Below are 19,870 nucleotides of genomic sequence, written 5' to 3'. Positions count from 1 at the left end.
TCATCCCTGAGGCTTGCTCGTGAGGCCGCGTTGCACGGGCCAAAACCACCGCTTCGCGACAGCACGAACAGCAAACCCCCAACAACATAGCAAACACGACTTATAGTCGCTGCATCTTTAGCATTTTACTACGGCGCTTCTAGTAGTGGCGTTGAAATAGGCCACGAGCTCAAGATAACGGCAGCGCCTGCATTGCGGTGATACCTACCTACCTACCTACCCATCGAGGGCACGTGACCGAGAGCCCAGGTCGAATTCAATAGCGCTGCTGCTGCGTTCTCTTAACAACGTTCTCCCCACACCAACCCGCGACACGACCCAACCACCCACTGCGCACCATCAACCAGGACACCCACCCATCACCTGCGCGCCTCACTCAACGCGCCTGGCATCTCGACAAGGTAATTCGCGAACTTTCGCATCCCTTACGCGTCAACACGACATCGCACAACCGTCAGCTCGACCCAAGCAATGGCGGAAGAAGTCAGCGCACCCGTGTCTGCGGACGCCACCAAGACTTTGGAGGAGACGACGCGTTCTGAAGGCGCCATTGCAGAGCCTGCCGTCGCAGAGGCGAGACCGGACGAGGGCGGAGTCGTAGCCACCTCAGGTGTCACGGAAGGTACGTACCCTATCCGTGCAGAGTCGCGTAGAGATGGCTGACTCGGCTCCAATCTAGTCCCTCCCACCGACCCCACCACAGAAGAGCCCGCTGCCAAACACGATGACTCTGCCGACGGGCAGGCAGACACGCCAGCCCCAGATGACAAGACTGGTAAGAAATCTTAGCATTACAGTTGGCCAAAGACTTCATCGGATGGCTGTCGAGGAAGCGTGCATTTGCTGACACGCATCTTCAGACGCACCTGCCACCGAAGATGCACCCACGAGCAACGGTACTCCCCCACCCAAAAAGGCTACAAACGGCAAACGCAAGTCTGGAGCGGGTGTACCCGAACATAAGAAGAAAACACCAGCCAAAGGCAAAAAAAATGCACCTAAATTGCGGCTCGATGTCTCAGCAGGGGACATGTTCATGGTCGCCATGCGTGGATATCAGCCATGGCCTGTAATTGTGTGCGACGAGGAGATGCTCCCCGAGTCCTTGCTCAGCAAGCGTCCTGTCAGCGCTAAGCGCATTGATGGCACGTATCGTGAGGACTTCCTTGAGGGCGGCAAAAATGCGAAGGATCGGCGATACCCGGTCATGTTCTTGGGCACCAATGAATTGTGAGTATAGCCTTGTTCGTTCTTGACTTGCTCCGTACTGACGCGCATCGCAGCGCTTGGCAAGTGAACACCGAACTCCTGGACTTTGACATTGAGGAGGTGAAGAAGGACGTCGAGTCCGGCAAGCAAGGCAAGAAGAACAAGGCTCTGTGGGAGGCTTATCAAGTCGCTGCAGAAGGCCATGATCTCAACCACTTCAAGCAGTTGCTGGACGCGCACGAGTCAGCATTGCAGGAAGAGACTGCAAAGCTTGAAGAGAAGGAGCAGTTGAAGAAAGAGAAGGCTGAAAAAGCCACGAAGCGCAAGAGCACGGCCGCGGCTGGCTCGGAGGATGTAGAGATGGAGGATGCTGGTGACGGTGCCACCCCGTCCACGAAGAAGAAGTCTACCAAGAAGCGTAAGAAGACTGACGAGAGCGACGGGGAAAACGAGAATGACAAGGTATGAGGTACCATTTGCCGAACCATCAATCGCTAATATGCTGACAGCCTGCAAAGACCCCTAAGACAAAGCTGAAGCTCACCACCAAGACTCCTAAGGAGGCTTCGGCAGCCAAACCAAAGAAGGAGCCCAAGTCTAAAAAGAAGGCAAGCGAAGAAGCTGAGCCGGCTGTTCCTGAAGAGCCTCCAATGACTGAAGAGGAGCGTCTGCAGAAGCGCGAGAAGCAAGGTAAGCAGGCGATCATCTTGGGACTTTTTTTCATGCCTGACCGTATTAGTTCTCTATCTCCGCCATCGCCTCCAAAAAGGCTTTCTCGCACGAGACCAGGCACCCAAGGACGAAGACATGTTGAACATGTCCGACTACTTGAAGCAACTTGAAGCCCATGAGGACCTCGAGGCCGAAGTGATCAAGAAAACCAAAGTTCACAAGGTGCTCAAGGCTATTATGAAGCTAGAGACAATTCCGTTGGAAGAAGAGTATAACTTTAAGACGCGCTCGAACGATCTCCTTGGAAAGTGGAGCAATGCGTTGGCCTCGGAGAACGAACCCACCAGTGGTGTAGGTGGGCCATCGGCCGAGCCAGCCACAAATGGTGCGAATGAAGGAGATGAGAAGAAGACGGACTCAGTCAAGGACGAACAGATGGCTGAGAAGACCGACGACGAGGAAAAGAAGGATGATAGCCCGGCAGCTGATGCTACCGCCACGAAAGCTGCCGACGCAGATGGCGACATTGCAATGTCTGAGGCAGACAAAGAGATTATCAAGGACGCACCAGCAGTAAAAGCTGGGGCTGAAGCAACAAACCCAGCTGCGGCAGAGAATGCCACCGATGATACCGAGATGTCCACTGCGTAGGTTGGCCGCTGCTCGTGGTTCTCGCGGGGCAGCGAAAGGCCCGGCTTCCAAGATGCGGGTGGCTGCCTTCTGCAGACTCTTTAAAAAGAAAACACGGCCCCACGGTCATTTAATTGACGGGGCATCGGGACAAGAGTGTATCGTGTCTAGCGTTTGTTCCTTGATTTCACTGGCTTTCGGGTGCTTCGAGCTCTGTACATATATTCCAGTACGGTGATGAAAGTGGATTGGGCGCCGTTGTGGGAGGAAAGGCGGGGACTATTGTCGTAGCGTGTTCCGGACGTATTGCTTACGGTAGAGTAGCGTCGACAGATTGCTAGGCTGCTGGCGTTGTCAATTTGTCAAGTCTGCAGCTACCCGGACGAATGAGACCGTTTGGAGATTGATATAACTCATGTGTGATGCACCATTGAATGGCCTGTCGATTTCAAGACCTCAGAAGAGCGTACCGGTATGCCGCCACACGTTTCCGCGATGGCATTCCACCCTAGATGTGGCGCGTCGCGCAGCTTGCCCCACGTATCATGATGACGTCTCGTCAATGCTGAGGTCCACAACGAAACCATACACGGTAAATTCGCAAAGCTCGTGAAATCGAACAATACCTGGTCTCTCTTAATTGTGCTTATGAAATCGCACTTTACATCTCAACTACATCTTCCACTCAAACGGCCAACAATCTACAAAATGGCAGGCGCAGCGCGAAAGGACCTCCTCAAGAAGGTGTACACAATGGTACCGCCCATGCTTGAGAGTTTCCATAAAGGTAATCAATGCAAAAATGAATCACCATCATCTGGCTAATGCTTTCATCAGGTCAATTGGGTCGTGTAGCGGTCATTGGTGGCAGCGAAGATTATACGGGCGCACCATACTTCTCCGCCATGGCCTCTGCGAAGCTCGGCTGTGATATGGTATGCTCTGGTGGTCACTTTCCCTAAAACCTAAAACTCCAAAGCTCTAACAAGTTCCTAGTCACACGTAATATGTGAGCCCGGCGCCGGCGCCGTCATCAAAACGTACTCCCCTAATCTCATGGTGCACCCATACATGCGCCAATCCAAGAACCTTGCTCAATCTGAGAGCGCAGACACCGTCTCCAAAGAAGTCATAGGCATGCTCTCGCGGCTACACGTCATCGTAATCGGACCCGGCCTCGGTCGTGACAAGCTCATGCAAGACACATGCGCAAAGGTCATCAAGGAGGCGAGAAAACAGGGTATCCCGTTTGTGCTTGATGCAGATGGTTTGTATCTCGCTCAGACACAGCCAGAACTGGTGGAGGGCTGTACTGAGTGTATTCTCACACCCAATGTGGTTGAGTTTGGACGATTGGCCAAGGCAAAGGGTGTGAATGTTGATGAGGGTGACCCAGCGGAGCTCTGCGCGAAGCTGTCGAAGGCATTTGGAGGTGTTACTATCATCCAAAAGGGGGCGAAAGACTACATCTCCAACGGATCCCACACTCTTGTCTCCCATGGCAAAGGCGGGCTGAAGCGATCCGGTGGCCAGGGAGACACCCTAACAGGTAGCTTGGCTACCCTCCTGGCTTATAGAAAAGCGTACCATGACAAGATTTGGGATCACGGGACAGATATGTCAAGAGCCGAGACACTTGCCCTCGCAGCGTATGGTGGTTCGTGTATTACAAGGGAGTGCTCAAGGTTGGCGTACAAGGAGAAGGGTCGGTCGCTACAAGCCAGTGATTTGACAGATCATGTGCATACAGCATTCCTTAATGTTATTGGAGAGAAGGAGGAGAGTCCGATGCTGGAAGAATAGCAGACCAGGGTCCGCTGGAAATACACAGCGCAGGGAGTCATGGATACATATGGCACGTAAACACATAGGCAATAGATATTGAGTGTACCAAGCACGATTTCTCGAGGCAGGTGATTGATTCCCCTTGTCTTCTCAAAACTCTCGGCTCTTGACCAGACGAACAGCTGTGTCCAATCTGGATCTGGGTCTCACGGCAGCCACCATGTGTCAGCCTGTCTGCGTTGCAATCATCGTCTGGGGCCATTATTCGCACACGTATTACAGCATGCGCTACGAGCGCATATTACCATCAGACAAGTACGGTATATGCAGCCATATTCCTGCTCGATCCAGCTTCACGGCATTGGACCAATGATGATCCTCTGGGTATGTCTTTCTTTACAAGCTGCACTTGCCCCACCTCCACTTCTCCAAAACACCCACATCCTACGGTAGCTCACGCACGCTTATACCCGTTCAATTGCGATCGTGGCTGATGCGAGGTTGCGCATCATCCTGCTCATGTCCAGATACTTGGTCACTCCTTTGCCAATGACACCGACGGTATAAGAGCTGCCATGTCCTCTCCCCGCTCGATGAATTACGGCCAGTCGATTGGTTTAACGGTACAATATGACAACTTCCCTTGACCTTACCAACCAAGCTCCAGAGGTATTTCATTCGTTATCTGTCACCTTTGACCTTTGACAGAAGCTGAAGAACACCATCTAGGGCACCAAATTATGGGTTCGACCAATACTGCTCGTAAATGCACTCTCTCAAATCACTGACTCGAATCTAGCTACTCCATCTAGGCAATCTCGAAGTCGACGATGCCTGGATCGTCCGCGGTGTACACACCCTTTCCCCAACCCCATCACCCCCCAACTCATTCCCCACATAGGCCAACACCTCGACCCGCTCCAACCCCAACCCCCCCAACACGCGCCGCAAGCTACTCCTCGCAGCTTACCTAATCGCCCACCCCACCCACGGCCTCATCCTCTTTGAAACCGGTGCAGGAACCGACTACCCTGAAATCGTCGGCCCCCAAGTCGACGACCTCTTCTCCCGCGTCGACTATGACGCCTCGATGAATCTCGACGCCCAAATCGCACTCACGGGCCACTCGATTCGCGACGTGAAAATGGTAATCATGGGCCACTTGCACCTCGACCACGCGGGAGGATTGGAGTATTTCAAGGGCACCAATGTCCCCATTTACGTGCACGAGCTGGAGCTAAAATACGCCTTTTATAGCGTCGCAACCAAGATTGATAACCACGTCTATCTACCGCACTACCTGACGTTTGACTACAACTGGGTACCGCTGCATGGCTCCCACGTCGACTACTTGGCACCAGGTCTTACCGTTCACCATGCGCCTGGCCACACCCCTGGGCTGTGCATCTTGCAGCTCCATCTCAAGCGCACGGGAACCTGGCTGTTTACAAGCGACATGTATCATGTAGTGGAGAATTATCGGGATACAGTGCCCCAGGGCTGGCTGGTGAGGGACTACGAGGCTTGGTTTAGGAGCCATGCAATGGTCAAGGGGATTGTGGGGCGCACGGGGGCAAAGGTCTTGTTGGGGCATTGCTGGGATACGGTGAGGGAGTTGGGGGTCGAGTTTGCGCCGAGGAGTTATGAGTAGGTGGGGGTAGGTGAGGGAGAGATGTGAGAGAGCGGTCCGGGGAAAGAGGTCGTAGGGTCGGGGCTGGGAGGAGAAATCATGGCGATGGTATTGGTAAGCAGTCATGTTTAACTGACGTTCTTTATGGAAAGTAAAACTATAGTAAACAATGCCGACAGAGTTTTTATCCGTTAGTTCGTCGTCGGTTACATGTACATGTACAATCAAGGCAATAGGTATGCCTCGCACCCTGCCTACTAGGTTAACATGGCTACGCAAACATAACCGCTTCGATTGCTTAACACTAGACTGTTTTACACATGAAAGATTTCATCTCACTAACATCATCATAGCTAGACAAGAAAATCCTCCAACCCCATCATTGCCTTGGCAGAAAAATACTCACATGTCACCCGCGCAGCAATTCCCATCCCACCACCCTTCCAACCCAAACCACAATAAATAATACCCACCATCCCTCATCGAATTCCGGAATGAAACACCATCACACAGCCCCATCCCCTCCACAATTTTTCCTTTGAGAGAGGTAGGAAGCGGGGTTTGGCGGGGATGCAACGATGTTCCCTCTCCTCCGGCTCTCTTTCCCTTCCAGATATGTCTGTGTGTGTGGGGGGGGGAACCCACGGGGTTGCATAAGTTGACCAGGGTGCGTGCTATATAGATTGATGAAAATTCCCGCTTCGATTAGTTTCACACAGTGCGCACGAGTCGGGCGGAGGAATGTGAGACGTGAGAAGAGAGGGGGGGATGTGTATTTATAGGGTTGGATTGGATGGGGGATGTGGAAATGGGAATGTGGTTGTGGTTGTGAAGATGGGTATGGAGTGTGGAGTGGCTGGGTGGAGTGCAGTTGGTGGATCAAGGGCTTGAGCAGCGATTACAAGATTACAAGGTTGGGAGGTTGGTGTAGTGGTTCTGGGTCCTGAAGTGCAAACAGGTGAGCGTGGAGGTATAGGCAAGGGTCGTCCGAAAAAGGCCGTTTGTTTCCCCCGACCACAAAACACAGGCAAGAGAGAGTGTTAAGGGGCCGTCATCTGATTCCGGGTACCGCCAGCCCCAGTCTAAGTGTTTCAAAGATCTGGTGTGAAGGTGGTGGACGCGCTAAGCCGGCGTGAGATAAACCATGGGACACTTCCTTTGTCTTTCCTTTCAGAGAGGGTGAAGAGTTGCACTGCCGCATGCTCTGTGCAAACCCCCCCACGCACCCACGCACAGCATGACTGTCTTTGAACAAAGAAGAGAAAAATGAAGACCTACCGCATGTTGCAACAGTCGAAGATTCTATGGATGGACTGGAGTTCCATCCTTGCGCTCATCAATTCACTGCATAGGTGAACGACTGCGATCACGTCCCAGTGCCGAAAATGGAGCCCAGGGCAGAAGACTACTACGACATGCCCGTCGACCTGTTGCCGTCGGCCAACTTTGCGGGCCGGCCCATGAGTGACATTAGCATGCTCGATGGGATGTGGACAATGATCATTTCATCCTCGGACGAGGAGGAGGACGGTGAGGACAATGTGAAAGGTCAGATCACATCAAGACTAAATCTGCCGCAAGCAGCAGAGACGAAGGCAACCAGGCCAGGCATACAGCCAGAGATCAGGATATCGAGTTCATCGAGCGAAGATCTGAAAGCGCGGTTGAGGAGATTGAGTGACGACGTCAAGATCATGGAGCGACCGCGACCGAGGAAGAAAAGTAAAGATGACACGAGAGCAGGTGGAAGCATCGAGAGAAAGTTCAATGATGCCGAACTCCCTCCACCTTGGAGGCCGCTGCCACCTGTACCTGAACAAAGAGGTGCGAGTAATAGTAGTAGTCGCTTTGAGGTTCAAAAGACATCTGACTTTCCCGGCTCTATCTCGCAAAAGTTGCGCGTGCAAAAGACGTTGCGGCAGAAAAAGATGGGCACCCTGAAAACGCATCCTCTGGAACGCGATGCAAGACGAGCGCCCAATTCGGCGAATTCCATGTTGAAAACCCCTCGTGAACTCTATGCGATTCCGGAGAGACAGGCCACGCACGGTGAAGAGCGCGACCCACAAGTTATACATGATGCGCCCTCGGAAGGGATCGATCCGCATTCTTGGACACGAAGATCAACACGGGCGATATCCCCAGCCAATACTGTGGCTGCGTCACCGTCGCCAGTGCAAGCAAGCGCTCCTCTCGGTGATACCCAAGAGATCAAAGTTGCGATCCAAAGGATATACGAGCCAGGACCCATCCATCTTCAAGAACATGCAGCGATGCACCGACGAGATTCGGTCGCTAGCCTGGATGAGTTTGATGGTGCACAAGACAAAACACAAGAATCTGCCGACAGGACTGCGGAGGAGGCCGTCATCCTGTTCTTTGCAGATCTTGGCGTGGTGGACGAGGTTACCGATGCCAGCCTGGACAGATACTGGCTCGGACCTAGTCGAAGATACAGCGTGGACTACTCCTACTGCCATGAGCCAGATGAGTCGTGGCGCAGGCCCAGCAACACAAGTGTGACAGAAACAAGAGCCGTGAGTCCTTCTGCCCGTGTGGCGCACAGCCTCGACGGTGAGGGCGACGGCGACGGCTCGAGGTTCTCGTCTTCCTCCACGTCATCCAATACATACTCGCCCCCGGCGAACAAGAGCGCACGGACCAGGCTAGGCAGGCTACTATCGCCAGCGCTTCCTGGGACAGCCTTCTTGAGGGCCCCTGCCATTTTCGAAAAGCAGGCAAAGAGATGGCAGGCTAGAAATGAGGGAGGGTAGCCTAGTAGGCGGCATGTTGGAAGAAATGAAGGTCAGCTTTTGCAGCGGAACGGAAGGTCCTGTCAAGCTCTGCTCTCAAACTCTGAAGATTGGAGAAGCGAATTGTGGGAGCGGGCCCGGCAAGGATGGATGTCGGTGAAGGAGGGTCATGGGATGGGTCATGATGGGGATTGAGGATGGGTAGGAGAGCGGGCCTGATTAGGCAATTCGTGATGTTTCGTACAGTACCCGATTGGAAGTTGCACGGGAATGGGCAGACGATCGTTCAGTCTGGAACGCATTCGATTGTCGGTCGTGCAACTAGGGCATGATGAGGAGGAGGAGGAGGAGGAGGAGGAAGATGACGACATGTGCTGACGACATGTGCTCTCTGGCTTTGAGCGACAATGAGCAGAGAAAGGGTGAGCGGTGGTCGGACGGAAAAACGAATAACGGGTGGAGGAACCAGGTTGTGGTCGGGGTGGACACGGGATAGGCAAAATTGGATCGATTTGTGGGCGTGGTCGTGTTGAGTCTTGCCATACAGGTACAAGTCTACAAGGAGATTAACCACAAGGAGATAGGATACAATAGAATACAATAGAATACAATACAAGACTGCCCATGTACGGCACTTGATGCAGTCAAGGGCGATCCCCTGTGCCAAGCATACTGTTTGTGATGGGACGGGCAGTCAGCTGACTAGGACAAGGGTCGGCCCTCACCCCTCCGAGGCTCCGAAAAGGGCAGGCTCCCTTGCCCAGAAAAAAGTGAAGGGACGAATGACAAGGTCGGACGGGGGGGGGTGCAGCCAATCACGAGCCAGTCTGACCCCTGTTGATCCTCCCCGTGCACCTTGCCCCCTTTGGCCTAGCCAGCTGCTTTCTGATCGTCCTTTTCACCCACCGCCCAGGACGGGCCGCAGTCGTCAAAAACGGGCGCAAAAGCAAACGCCAGCCAACGCCAGCCAACGCCAGCCAACGCTGAGCACGACGCCAGACGCCAGACGCCAGACGGCCGACACGAGCCAACGCATCGCATGAACCCTGGTCGGCCTATGGTGCCGTGTCAAAAAGCCCCATCGCGCCCACATCTCCCGTCTGGTTTGTTTCTATTGCCCTTTACTGTCTTGACAGCCCACTTGTTTGTCTGCTCTGCTCTCTTGCAACTCTACTCTGCCCCTCCACCACCACCACCATCATCATCATCATCATCATCATCATCAACCAATTTTTGCTGTTTGCACCCACCATACTCAACGACACTACCATCCTCCTATCCTCCACCTATTATGGCTTATACTCTGTTCTACAGTAGCAGTAGCAGTAGCAGTAGCAGTAGTGGTGGTGGTAATAGTGGCGGTGGCTACATCAACAAGCTCGAGCAAGCCAGACAAGAATTCTGGAGCAGTCATCCACATCTCTCAGAAGAACAGCTTCAGCTGTCGTGGTTACAGACCGTCTCTGCACCCCCCTCCACCAATTCCTGCCCTCCCACTCGGCCGTCGATAGCCAGCCAAACACCCCGCACGATGCGACACAGTATGCCAAGCATGGCCGATTTCTCGGTAGGAGATAGACCCCTTGTTTTGCACACCCTCCCCCTTCTGACTTCCTCAGCCACCCCATTTCGGATACATGGACCGTACTCACTCAGCGCCTGGCGTCACTCATCCACCCTCTGCCATCGGCCTAGACAGCTCTGAGCTTGAGAGATGCACGACCAGCTACTCAGACTGGCAGTCTACCGCTCAAGAGCCAGCAAACGACTACACACTCTTCTCCCAGAACTCGATGAGAGCCCAAGCCCTCCTCCACCCAATCGACGAGGCAGCCTGCTTCCCCACCGGCAACGGCAACGGCAACGGCATGGTCGAGTACAGCCCCAACGACTACGTCAGCAACTGCATTGAGCCCATGAGCTCGAATTCTCTCTTCACCCCCACTCCCCACCACTCACAACAGCAAGGTCAACTGACGCCAAATCAGTGGTGTTCATCGTCTGATGCATCCACCTCGCCCAGCACCCCCGTAACCGCCCTGATGACGCCCGTCACGCAGTCGAGTGACATGAGCCGTCAGGGAAGTTATAATCCTCATTTCGTTGATCATGTTTCCATGTTGCGTGTTCAGTCTGCTTCTTCTTGCGCGCTTCCCATCCTCCCTGAGGAGGATGGAAGTTTTCCTTTTTCGTTTGACGCTGAGTCAAAACCCATCAGCAGCAATGCTGATGGTGCTCAGTTTTCGCACTTCACTGGCTTCAGTGAGGGTTTCCTTTCTCCGTCTCTCCATCCTGTTTCTGCAAGTGCGCACGGACTTGCTTCTATCGACAACGAACAGTCGGACCTGGCGGAAGATATGCGGAGGTCGACATCAGCATCCTCTAGTGAGAGCAGTAGGAGTGAGGCCTCGGTGCCCCGCTCGACCCATTCTCGCCGTTCCCGTCGCGAACGCGAGATCAATGCGCAAGCCGCCTCTCGTAAGATTGCCCCCAAGGCAGTCGAGCGCCTCCAAGGGACCGAGTCCATGACATCCCATGCTCAGATGGCAAGGATAAGGTCCGAGGATGGCTCCTCGAAGACGGTTGGTCTTCTCACCAAGACGCCCTATGTGCGGCCTTCCCACCCGAAGATCATGTGTTCGTTCTGTAGTGAGCGTCCCGATGGCTTCCGTGGTACTCATGAACTCGAACGTCATATTGCTCGTGCTCACGCGCCAAGTCGCAAAGGCTTCATCTGCATCGATGCTTCAGCTGATGGCAAGTTTCTCGCAAACTGTAAGCACTGTCGTAACAAGAAGGTCTATGGCGCCTACTACAACGCCGCCGCCCACCTTCGCCGTGCCCACTTCCACCCGCGCAAGCGAGGCCGAAAGGGCAAGAATGACGAAAAGCGTGGCGGCATCGGCGGCGGCGACGACCCACCCATGGACTATCTCAAGCAAAACTGGATCCGAGAGGTCGAAGTCGACAACAACAGGCCCACGCCTCCTTCTCCACAAACTGCTTCCGACGAAGCCACCACCACATCCACCAATGAGACATTCGATTTCAACGCCCCAAGCCCCATCGACCCCTCCACTGCCTCTTATTCTCAACAACAACAACAACAACAGCAGCAGCAGCAGCAGCATCAACAGCACATGCCATCCTCAATCCCCACCCAAGTTCACATGGACCCCAGTCTTCTAATCGACTACGGGATGAGTATGAATGCAAGTGAACCCATGATGCTGTACGCCAACCCAGCTTTCCCCAACTTCGACCCTACCCTTGTAGTCCCCAACGACATGAACCACTTCCAGTTTGACGCCGATGCTGGTTACTAAGTCTTTTTTTTTTCGCCTCTCTCTCCATCTCTCTCTCGCGAGATTTCACTTCATGTACATACATTTTCCTCACCTCGCCCGCCCCCTGTTTCTGCACAGACACGGTCCTGTATTGACCACCGGTCGTTTTCTACAAGAAGCGATCGCGGTAGGCCTGCACCCGTGTCCCTGCTATGATTTCTTTCAACGAGCGCATGCGTTTTTTCTCAGCTGCTTCTTACTTTTGCCGCAGCTCGCACTGTGCGCCTTTTTATTTATTTCTTTTTTGCTGGCTTGTTGTTGGCGTGTTGTTTTCAACGGCGTCTCGGGAAGGGGAAAGGGGGTTTGTGCTAAATGCTGGATGCGTTGTGCATGATGTTTTGGGTTGGGTTTTGGGTGGTGGGATTCGGGATTTGGGTTTAGGAGCTGCGGGTTCCGTACTCTAGAGCTCTGTGCGTATGGCTATACACGTTGGTTTGGCTATGGCTATGGCTATGAATCTTATGAATCAGTTTCAACATGACTTGGCTTTATTACTTTGTGTGCATGTGTGTTGTGTTGCGTGTTGCGTTGTGTGTTGTGTTGTGTGTTGTGTGTAGGGGAGTAAGGGTATGGGAGTAGATTATACTATGCTGTACTCTACTACACTCCTGTCCTGTACTGTCCGGTCCTATGTGTATACCACCATAAACCCCACCCCATGCACAAGCATATCCACAAGCACAAGCAAGCATAAACCACCCGTTACTTATTCCGTTGAAGTGATGATTCGTGGTATACTACTTGTGCAAATCTACTGATGATTGATCTTTTCACGCGATGTGCTTAATCTTCTTCCTCCTCCTCCCTCCTCCCTCCTCCCAGCCCTAAATACCATCCACGAAGGACGTTGAAGTCGTGTGTGTTGGGTTTGTGGGTCAGTAATGGGCTAGCGGGATTCTGTGGTTTTACTTGTTTCGAGTACTGCTTGCTATGGCGGGGTGTGGGGTGTGCGTGAGGCGTGGTGGTTGTGGTTGGGTTTGTGGGGAGGGATGGCTAAATGCAAGAGAGAGAGAGAGAGAGAGGAAATTGGGGGTGTGAATGAATTGGATTGTGGAATATATGTGGTCGAGAGTGCTTTGTTGTGTTCTTTTTTTCCAAAATGGTGTTCACGTATACATTCGTTTCTTGGATTTCCGACAAGAAATCAATCTCTCATCTTTTTCTTTCTTTACAACCTCCCCTCTGTTTAATTAGGATAATTCCCTCCATCCAACCTACCCACCGGATTCGCTGGCCCCCCAGTCTGCCCCTTTTCTCCCCCAAGCCTCACCGCCCCCTCTTTACTCTGATCAATCGCCTCCCTCGCCTCCCTCTGCTCCGCCTTCTTCCTCTCCAAATCACTCGCCAGATCCGGTTGGCTCCCACCACCCCCCATTCCCTCGCCCCCCTTGCTCACCGCATCTGCTACTTTACCCTCACCAGGCGCGGCCATCTGCTCGCCATCGAGCTCCCGGTGGCGCCCTACGTCTTCGCTGCCGAGGCCTTTTGCTTCTTCGCCGGCGGGTGCGCCGTGGATGCCTTTTCCTTGGCCGTATTTTGCGTTGAGGAGGCCCGAGGCGTCTGAGGCTTGTTTTGTGGGGAGGGGTGTCGAGGTTGGAGTGCTGGCGGAGGTGGTGGACTTGGACTCGGTGGGGTCTTTGGAGATAGGGTTTGAAGGGTTGGTGTAGGCTGTTGATTGAGGAGGTTGGGTGGCACCGGTGGGGTTGAGGGCGTCTGACATTGTTGCTGTGGTGTGGTGGTGGTGGTGATGTGTGTGGTGTGGCAATGATTTGGTGTGTGTGGTGAGGACTTGAAGATTGCTTTTGATGTAGGAGAGCGTATCCTGATTCCAGAGATTAAGTTGCTTTCAATGGCAAGTTTGAAGAGGGATTAAGGACAGAAGAGCTTGGTTTCAGGACTATACTTTCCTCAAGTTCCTATGACGTAGGCGGGGCCTGGATCGTCATTCACCACCTACTTGATACCCCCCGCAACAAGCATCTGTGCCCTAGTCATGTGAATGCGCGTCAAAAAAAAACCCCGTAAGAGTTTTAGTGGGCTGTTCTGATAAGGGGCATAACGTCAGTTGGCTTGAACACTTTCATGTCTTCTTATGTAAGCGTTCCAGGAGCCATGCTACACTGTGCTCCATATATAACGGTGACTACGCACGCGTAAAAATAGTAAAAGATCCCCTCAGGTTTTCCCCGTTTCGTAGTAAATAACCCATGACGCCTATAATGATCCTCATCCAAACGCCTTCGCTATGCTTAGAGACCAAGTAGGAGGAATTACTCCATTTCCATGACTACATCGACTGAAGATTCTCTGGTCTCGACGTGATTTGTTGTTTCGCGGCTCTCTCGCTTCGATTCTGCCGCCTTTGTCGCTTGTTCTCGTGTCTTGCGACACCACTCTTCAATAGAGTCTACTGCACCGCCTTCGATTTTGATCGTCTTTGGTTCCGCTGGAACTCCGAGCGCCGTTCCTTGAAAGCGTGATTCGACACCAGTCTTGCTGTGCTTTTTCATAAGGGCTGAAAGCTATTAGTGAATCAGTCCCCAGCAGCAGGGGGTGGATGCATACTATTCAAGTAATCCTCCATCTCCAGTTGATTTAGTTGCTCCGTAGGGTTCTGAGCCACGGGCTTGTAAGTGCCAGCTATCCGCCTGATCTCTCTGTTCTGGTCGCCTTTGACCCATTCAATAAACTCGTTGACGTCGGCTGTGTCTTCTGCATTGCGACGCGCTTCTTCGTTCTCTCTCGCAGTCGTGTTTGCATCGTAATCCTCCAGCGGTTTGCGCAGAATCTCTTTCCAGAGCTCTTCACTAGCTGTCAGGGTCGGCACTAGCAACCCGCAATCCTGCATAGCCATGCGCACGTCGGTGATGTCTGGGGTGAGGTCGTTGTGATTGGAGAATGCGTTGTAAGCTGTGCGCTCGGCGAGCAGGGAAATGTAGCGCGCAGTGAGATCCACGACGGTGTCCACAGCCGAAGGCTTCCCGTGATGGAAGCCCGTTGCACGCAAAATATGTAGGACTGCCGGCCGCAAGAGGCTGAGGAACAGGTCGTTTTGAGACATGTTGGCGCGCGTTGGGCGTTGAGCGTTGAGCGTTGAGCGTTGGGTGGTTCGGTGACGGGGTAATATTTTATGGCTGAGCAAGACAGAACATGTTTGTTGGTCACGCGATGGTGCAGCCCAGCACCGTGAGGAAGTTCGGCGGCCTGAATAGGGCGATATGATTCAAGTGAAGGAGATGCAGAGGTGTTCGGGTTCGCGACCGAAGATTCATAGTTGCGCATGCCAAGCCCGCAACCACGTCCTCAGACTTCCCGAAGACGTCTCCATTTGTCCCCCCAGATTCTACACTACATTCGACCGCGCAAACGCCACGAATGTTGCGCCCGCTGGCGTCCACACCCTCTCCTCGCGAGTCGTCTTGCAGTCTCTTACTTGCATCGCCTCGACCGCGAAGATGAAGCTCAAGCTCAAGAACCCAACAGCGGCACCCGCCCACGCGTCTGGAGAGGCCCCATCTGCTGATGCTGCCACACCCGTTTCCGCCAAACCTGGGGGAGGACTGAAGCTCAAGCTCAAGCCTGCTGCGTCTTCCACACCCGTTGCGCCCTCTACAGCCTCTGCGCCTGCTGCGCCAGTCGCGCCCACGGCCCCAGATGCTGCCGAGGGCGCCAAGCCAAAGCGCAAGTACAATAAGAAGCCCAAATTCGATGAGAGCGGGGCGGTGATTCCCCCAGGCAAACCAGGCCCAAAGAAGCGAGTGCGCGATGATGAAAACGACGAGTTAGACACCCCCGCTGCGAAGCGCAAGCCAAAGCCCACCGCAAAAAGCCTGGCCATGGCCAACGACAGCAGCGACGACGAAGTCATGGCCGAACCTGCTCCACGACCCCAGCCACCCACCCAACGCGTACCTTCTCTCAAACTGTCTATCAAGCCCAAGACAGGGGCCTCTGGTACACCTGCTCAACCTGGCACCAAGACAGCCATCCTCAAAGTCAAGGGCGCCGGGAAGCCACCCGTTCGGCCGTATGGCGTTGGTTACGACAGCGAAGCAGAAGAGGCCGAGGTAGATCCAGCCATAGAGTCACAGTTCGTGCTGCGAATGCAACCAGGTCCCGACTGTGATCTGCTGCGCAAGTCCATTGAGGAGAAGACGATTGGCAAGTCCGTGTCCGCAGGAGGCCCCGGGGTCTATTTCAGGTTCTTTGACCGTGAGGGCAGGAGAGCTTTGATTCAAATACAGAACCGACAATACGCCGCTACCATGGTCGAATTGCCGGCCGTCATTGAATCATTAAAGAGCTGGAATAAGAAGGATTGGGTCAAGACCGCGGACATTTGCCAAATGCTTCTGGTCCTTGGTAGAGTAAACAACGAAGAGGAAGCCAAAAAGTACCCTCGCCCATCCTACGTCGAGCCAGATTCGCATCGCTTCCCTCATGGTCTCACGCCACCTATGCAATGGGCCCGCAAGTTACGCTTCCGACCTCGCAAGTCTTACCTTGATGTCGAGCGAGCTGAGGCACAAATGAATCGACTCCTAGCAGAAGACGAAAAAGCCATTTCCACCAGATACGAGCTCATCGACAGTGGGGACGAGTCTTCTGATAATTCTAGTTCCGAGGAAGAGCTGGATGACGAAGAGATGCCCGATGGCAACCAGGTGGAAGACGAAGGAATGGATGCTGCCGAGATTGAACAAATGCTACATGCAGGTTTCATGGAGGATGACGAGGTCGAAGTAACGGGCAATGGTGATGATCTCGAAGCTATGTTTGGAAACTCGGACAATACATTGCAAGTCGAGACCCCTACGACTGCCCACGACGTGGCCATGCACGCCATCAACCCGAATGGTAGTATCACACTGGAGACAGATACTGCAGCATCCACCCCTGGAGCGGCGACATCGGCAGATGACGATGACGATGACGATGACGCTGACTCAGACGATGAGGTTGACGAGGTTGACGAGGCTGCAGCAGCTGAGGAGCAACGTCAGGAGCAACTTAGGGCAGAGATTGCGGAACTGGAAAAGGCCATCGCACAGAGCGTAGAACAACGCGAGAGGCATACCAACTTGATGTACAAGAAGCGCCTGCAAGCCACGATCGACAAGCAAAAGGCGGACTTGATCATCAAGCAAAGGCAACTGAACGAGGAGGTCGAGGAATAGGCACAGAGCCCGGAATTCCCCACAGGAAGGGAAGAAGCTTCTGGCATCAGATCTCATAATTTTTCCACAGCATTGCATGGCCATGGCGTTTGGACATTATACAGTAGCATTTCAAGGCGTTGAAAGGATGAAGACAAACAACCATCTCGATTGCAAGAATACCATTCTATATCATTAAAGTGATAAACATGTGTTCTTGATTATGCGCGCAACCCTAAGCTCCTGTCCATCGTGAATAAGGACCCCGAAGAACCTGGGAGCCTGGATACCTTTGAAGCCCTGTGTCATGTCACGTGTCACAGACACTGCCAAGACCACCTGATAGCGCTAAATCTAGCCGCCCATGCATTCATTGCCCCACGTTCTTTCTTTGATCCTCCAGCACCAGTGCAAACAAAACCCGACAAAGACCTTCCTTCGCACGCCTTGAATTGAACTAACATTCACCTTTTAGTAAACGACTGACCCTAGCTTTCTTAACCAGGCGAACATCAATATGCCACACATCGGCCGACCTCCGTACACGGAAGCGCAGATTGCCGCGATGACCTCCAAGGAGGAGAAACTCCGTGCGATCGCAGAGTATCAGAGTATGTGATAGAGGAGGCGTTGGGACGAACAAGGCGTTGATGAGTCAATGACAGGCTATAACTTGCGCCTGAAGAAAGAGGTTGAAGCGCAAGCTGCGAGATCCAACGGCCACGCAGGACAGGGAAACCCAGGCGCCGAAACGTATCGCAAGCCCTACGATTATTCCCCCGGTCCCAAGCGTGGTGGCTACGCAAATGGCATTCGAGGCCGTGGTATCTATCATCCATATTTGCGCTCGCAACCGCATTTCAAGAACAAGACTGCCATCTTCAACAAGTCAGATACCGAGGGCTCAGACACAAACGACGCGAGTACATGGCCATCTAGCAACAAAAGCTCAAAAGTGATCCGCCAACCAAATTCCGAGCCTGCGACGCTTTGCCCAGCGCTCACCTCGACAGGTAAATCCGTGACGAAACAATCATTCGGGTCCAGCATGTCCTTGCATGATTCTAACTAATATTCAGGTGTATGCACACGCCACGCATGCCCATACCACCACGATCCGAACAAACAAGCCATCTGTAAGCGCTGGTTGTATAAGGATGACTGTCCAAAGGGCGAGTTCTGTCCGCTTTCGCACACCGCCACAGCTGAGAATGCACCGACATGTCTGCACTTCCAGGATGGCCGATGCAATAATGATGAGTGTCGATTCGCACATATTCGCGTCAACCCCGCGGCGTTGAACTGTGAGGCATTTGGACGCTTGGGTTATTGCGTGAAAGGGGACAATTGTGCGGAGCTACATGCACACGAGTGCCCCACTTTCTCCAACACTGGTGACTGCTCGTATGGGGATAAATGCCGCTTAGGACATGTTTACCGTGCATCTCGGATGAGAAAGACTACCAGGCCCTCATCCGAGGCGTCTGACAAGTGTGAAGATGATGTGGACACGGCAAAAGATACCCAGACTTGGGTCCCAGATTCCAGGGATCCTCCCACTTACAAGTCTCAGCAGTTTACTCAGCAAGCCGATTTTGTTCCCTTAGATGCCGACGATTAGATTCGGTCTACCAGCGGTTCTGTTTCGACCTTGTAGGTGATCCTGCCCTGCTGTTTTTTTCAAGGTCGTTGCCTAATTTCCGTCGTTTCAAAGTCTTGTCCCTCTTACAACTTAGCGCTGGTAGGTTTTTCGTTTCTAGTGTTTGTGGCTCGTCTTGACTGTCCAAAGTCACAAGTTTCAGAGTCACGGTGTGTATAGGGCTTTTGATGATACCCCTGCTTCACGCGATGTTGTTTTCCTTTCAATCGATTCTGCATTTGGCAATTGTTCATGTTTGGGAGACTACGACGAACCAAAGAGAAGGCTGTCACGTAGTTCGTGCTGCGCAAGGCGTCCTTGTGGTTGACGTTGGCTCTCTAGTATATACCCAAAGTTTCCATTACGAGAGAAGACAGAAAAAGCATGTAATGAGAGAAAAAGGTTATAATGAAGAGACATGATGACCTGATACATGCCGTGATGCACTGATGCTTGATGGCGCTGCGAAAAGTGATTGGTGCTGTTTGACATTATTCTCATTGTGATATCTGAACCTCCTGGAAACCTCGCCACCAGTCCACGTGAAGACTGAGTCCACATATTATCAGGGAATACACTTTAGCTGACACTGAAGACTCAAAAGGCAATCGGACCGAGCCTCTGACGTAATAGTTGTCAATCCATTTGCACAATCTCTCCCAAATAGAAACTACGGGAAAATAAAGTGCGTCCAGTCAGCCATGCCTTTACAACGGAGGCTGAGACTGTCGGGATGGTTGCTGCGGCCTGGGGGGGGGCCTTGGCAGGTCCCCTCGTCCTACAATTCCCTGGCACGCCTTGCCATCCCGCCCTTCTCATTCGCACAACAGCCATGTGCGCTGCCACTTTTACGAAGAGCCTACGCAAGTACAAGACTACGCTCAAAGTCGTTTGAGTGAGGGGCTGAGAAGAACTGTAGAAAGAGCTGAGCAAAGGGCCTGAACCGGTTCACGTGGAATCTGGAATTGAGGATTGCGTGTACCTTGTTTATTTGGGCTTCGAACGAGCCGTGTTTTGGAAAGAAGACTTTCTTCAATCACGCGTGCGTG

At 53.0% G+C, this 19,870-nt stretch overlaps 9 protein-coding genes across 9 annotated transcripts; 7 read left to right on the top strand and 2 right to left on the bottom strand.

Annotated features, from left to right (window-relative positions):
* Window positions 1-471: 471 nt before the first annotated feature.
* On the top strand, window positions 472-3,011 carry IAQ61_004455 (uncharacterized protein; the record flags this gene model as incomplete). The annotated part of the gene is made up of 6 exons (XM_003839061.2): window positions 472-622; window positions 680-775; window positions 861-1,230; window positions 1,284-1,671; window positions 1,719-1,899; window positions 1,949-3,011. The coding sequence occupies 6 exons, from the start codon at window positions 472-474 to the stop codon at window positions 2,530-2,532; spliced, it is 1,770 nt and encodes a 589-aa protein (XP_003839109.1). The 3' UTR covers window positions 2,533-3,011.
* Window positions 3,012-3,219: 208 nt separating this feature from the next.
* On the top strand, window positions 3,220-4,314 carry IAQ61_004454 (uncharacterized protein; the record flags this gene model as incomplete). Its single annotated transcript, XM_003839060.1, has 3 exons — window positions 3,220-3,298; window positions 3,349-3,446; window positions 3,508-4,314. The coding sequence occupies 3 exons, from the start codon at window positions 3,220-3,222 to the stop codon at window positions 4,312-4,314; spliced, it is 984 nt and encodes a 327-aa protein (XP_003839108.1).
* Window positions 4,315-4,926: 612 nt separating this feature from the next.
* IAQ61_004453 (uncharacterized protein) lies at window positions 4,927-5,947 on the top strand (the record flags this gene model as incomplete). Its single annotated transcript, XM_066096350.1, has 4 exons — window positions 4,927-4,965; window positions 5,026-5,040; window positions 5,096-5,146; window positions 5,198-5,947. The coding sequence occupies 4 exons, from the start codon at window positions 4,927-4,929 to the stop codon at window positions 5,945-5,947; spliced, it is 855 nt and encodes a 284-aa protein (XP_065953668.1).
* Window positions 5,948-7,311: 1,364 nt separating this feature from the next.
* IAQ61_004452 (uncharacterized protein) lies at window positions 7,312-8,700 on the top strand (the record flags this gene model as incomplete). The annotated part of the gene is made up of 1 exon (XM_003839056.1): window positions 7,312-8,700. One exon carries the CDS (start codon window positions 7,312-7,314, stop codon window positions 8,698-8,700), a length of 1,389 nt encoding a protein of 462 aa, XP_003839104.1.
* A 924-nt stretch (window positions 8,701-9,624) lies between these two features.
* IAQ61_004451 (uncharacterized protein) lies at window positions 9,625-12,465 on the top strand. The gene is made up of 2 exons (XM_003839055.2): window positions 9,625-10,246; window positions 10,299-12,465. Exons 1-2 carry the CDS (start codon window positions 9,719-9,721, stop codon window positions 12,003-12,005), a joined length of 2,235 nt encoding a protein of 744 aa, XP_003839103.2. The 5' UTR covers window positions 9,625-9,718; the 3' UTR covers window positions 12,006-12,465.
* A 747-nt stretch (window positions 12,466-13,212) lies between these two features.
* On the bottom strand, window positions 13,213-13,746 carry IAQ61_004450 (uncharacterized protein; the record flags this gene model as incomplete). Its single annotated transcript, XM_003839054.1, has 1 exon — window positions 13,213-13,746. The coding sequence occupies one exon, from the start codon at window positions 13,744-13,746 to the stop codon at window positions 13,213-13,215; it is 534 nt and encodes a 177-aa protein (XP_003839102.1).
* Window positions 13,747-14,296: 550 nt separating this feature from the next.
* IAQ61_004449 (uncharacterized protein) lies at window positions 14,297-15,087 on the bottom strand (the record flags this gene model as incomplete). The annotated part of the gene is made up of 2 exons (XM_003839053.2): window positions 14,297-14,541; window positions 14,592-15,087. The coding sequence occupies 2 exons, from the start codon at window positions 15,085-15,087 to the stop codon at window positions 14,297-14,299; spliced, it is 741 nt and encodes a 246-aa protein (XP_003839101.2).
* Window positions 15,088-15,262: 175 nt separating this feature from the next.
* Window positions 15,263-17,203, top strand: IAQ61_004448 (uncharacterized protein; the record flags this gene model as incomplete). The annotated part of the gene is made up of 1 exon (XM_003839052.2): window positions 15,263-17,203. One exon carries the CDS (start codon window positions 15,263-15,265, stop codon window positions 17,201-17,203), a length of 1,941 nt encoding a protein of 646 aa, XP_003839100.2.
* Window positions 17,204-17,583: 380 nt separating this feature from the next.
* IAQ61_004447 (uncharacterized protein) lies at window positions 17,584-19,303 on the top strand. Its single transcript, XM_003839051.2, has 4 exons — window positions 17,584-17,793; window positions 17,848-18,195; window positions 18,262-18,835; window positions 18,897-19,303. Exons 1-3 carry the CDS (start codon window positions 17,700-17,702, stop codon window positions 18,801-18,803), a joined length of 984 nt encoding a protein of 327 aa, XP_003839099.1. The 5' UTR covers window positions 17,584-17,699; the 3' UTR covers window positions 18,804-18,835; window positions 18,897-19,303.
* The last annotated feature ends 567 nt before the right edge of the window (window positions 19,304-19,870 follow it).

Source organism: Plenodomus lingam (genome assembly GCF_022343315.1).
Source record: "Plenodomus lingam strain CAN1 chromosome Unknown contig_19, whole genome shotgun sequence".
Lineage (NCBI taxonomy): Eukaryota > Fungi > Ascomycota > Dothideomycetes > Pleosporales > Leptosphaeriaceae > Plenodomus > Plenodomus lingam.
The sequence above is the reverse complement of the archived record's forward strand: the minus strand, read 5'-3'. Positions and strand labels throughout refer to the sequence as shown.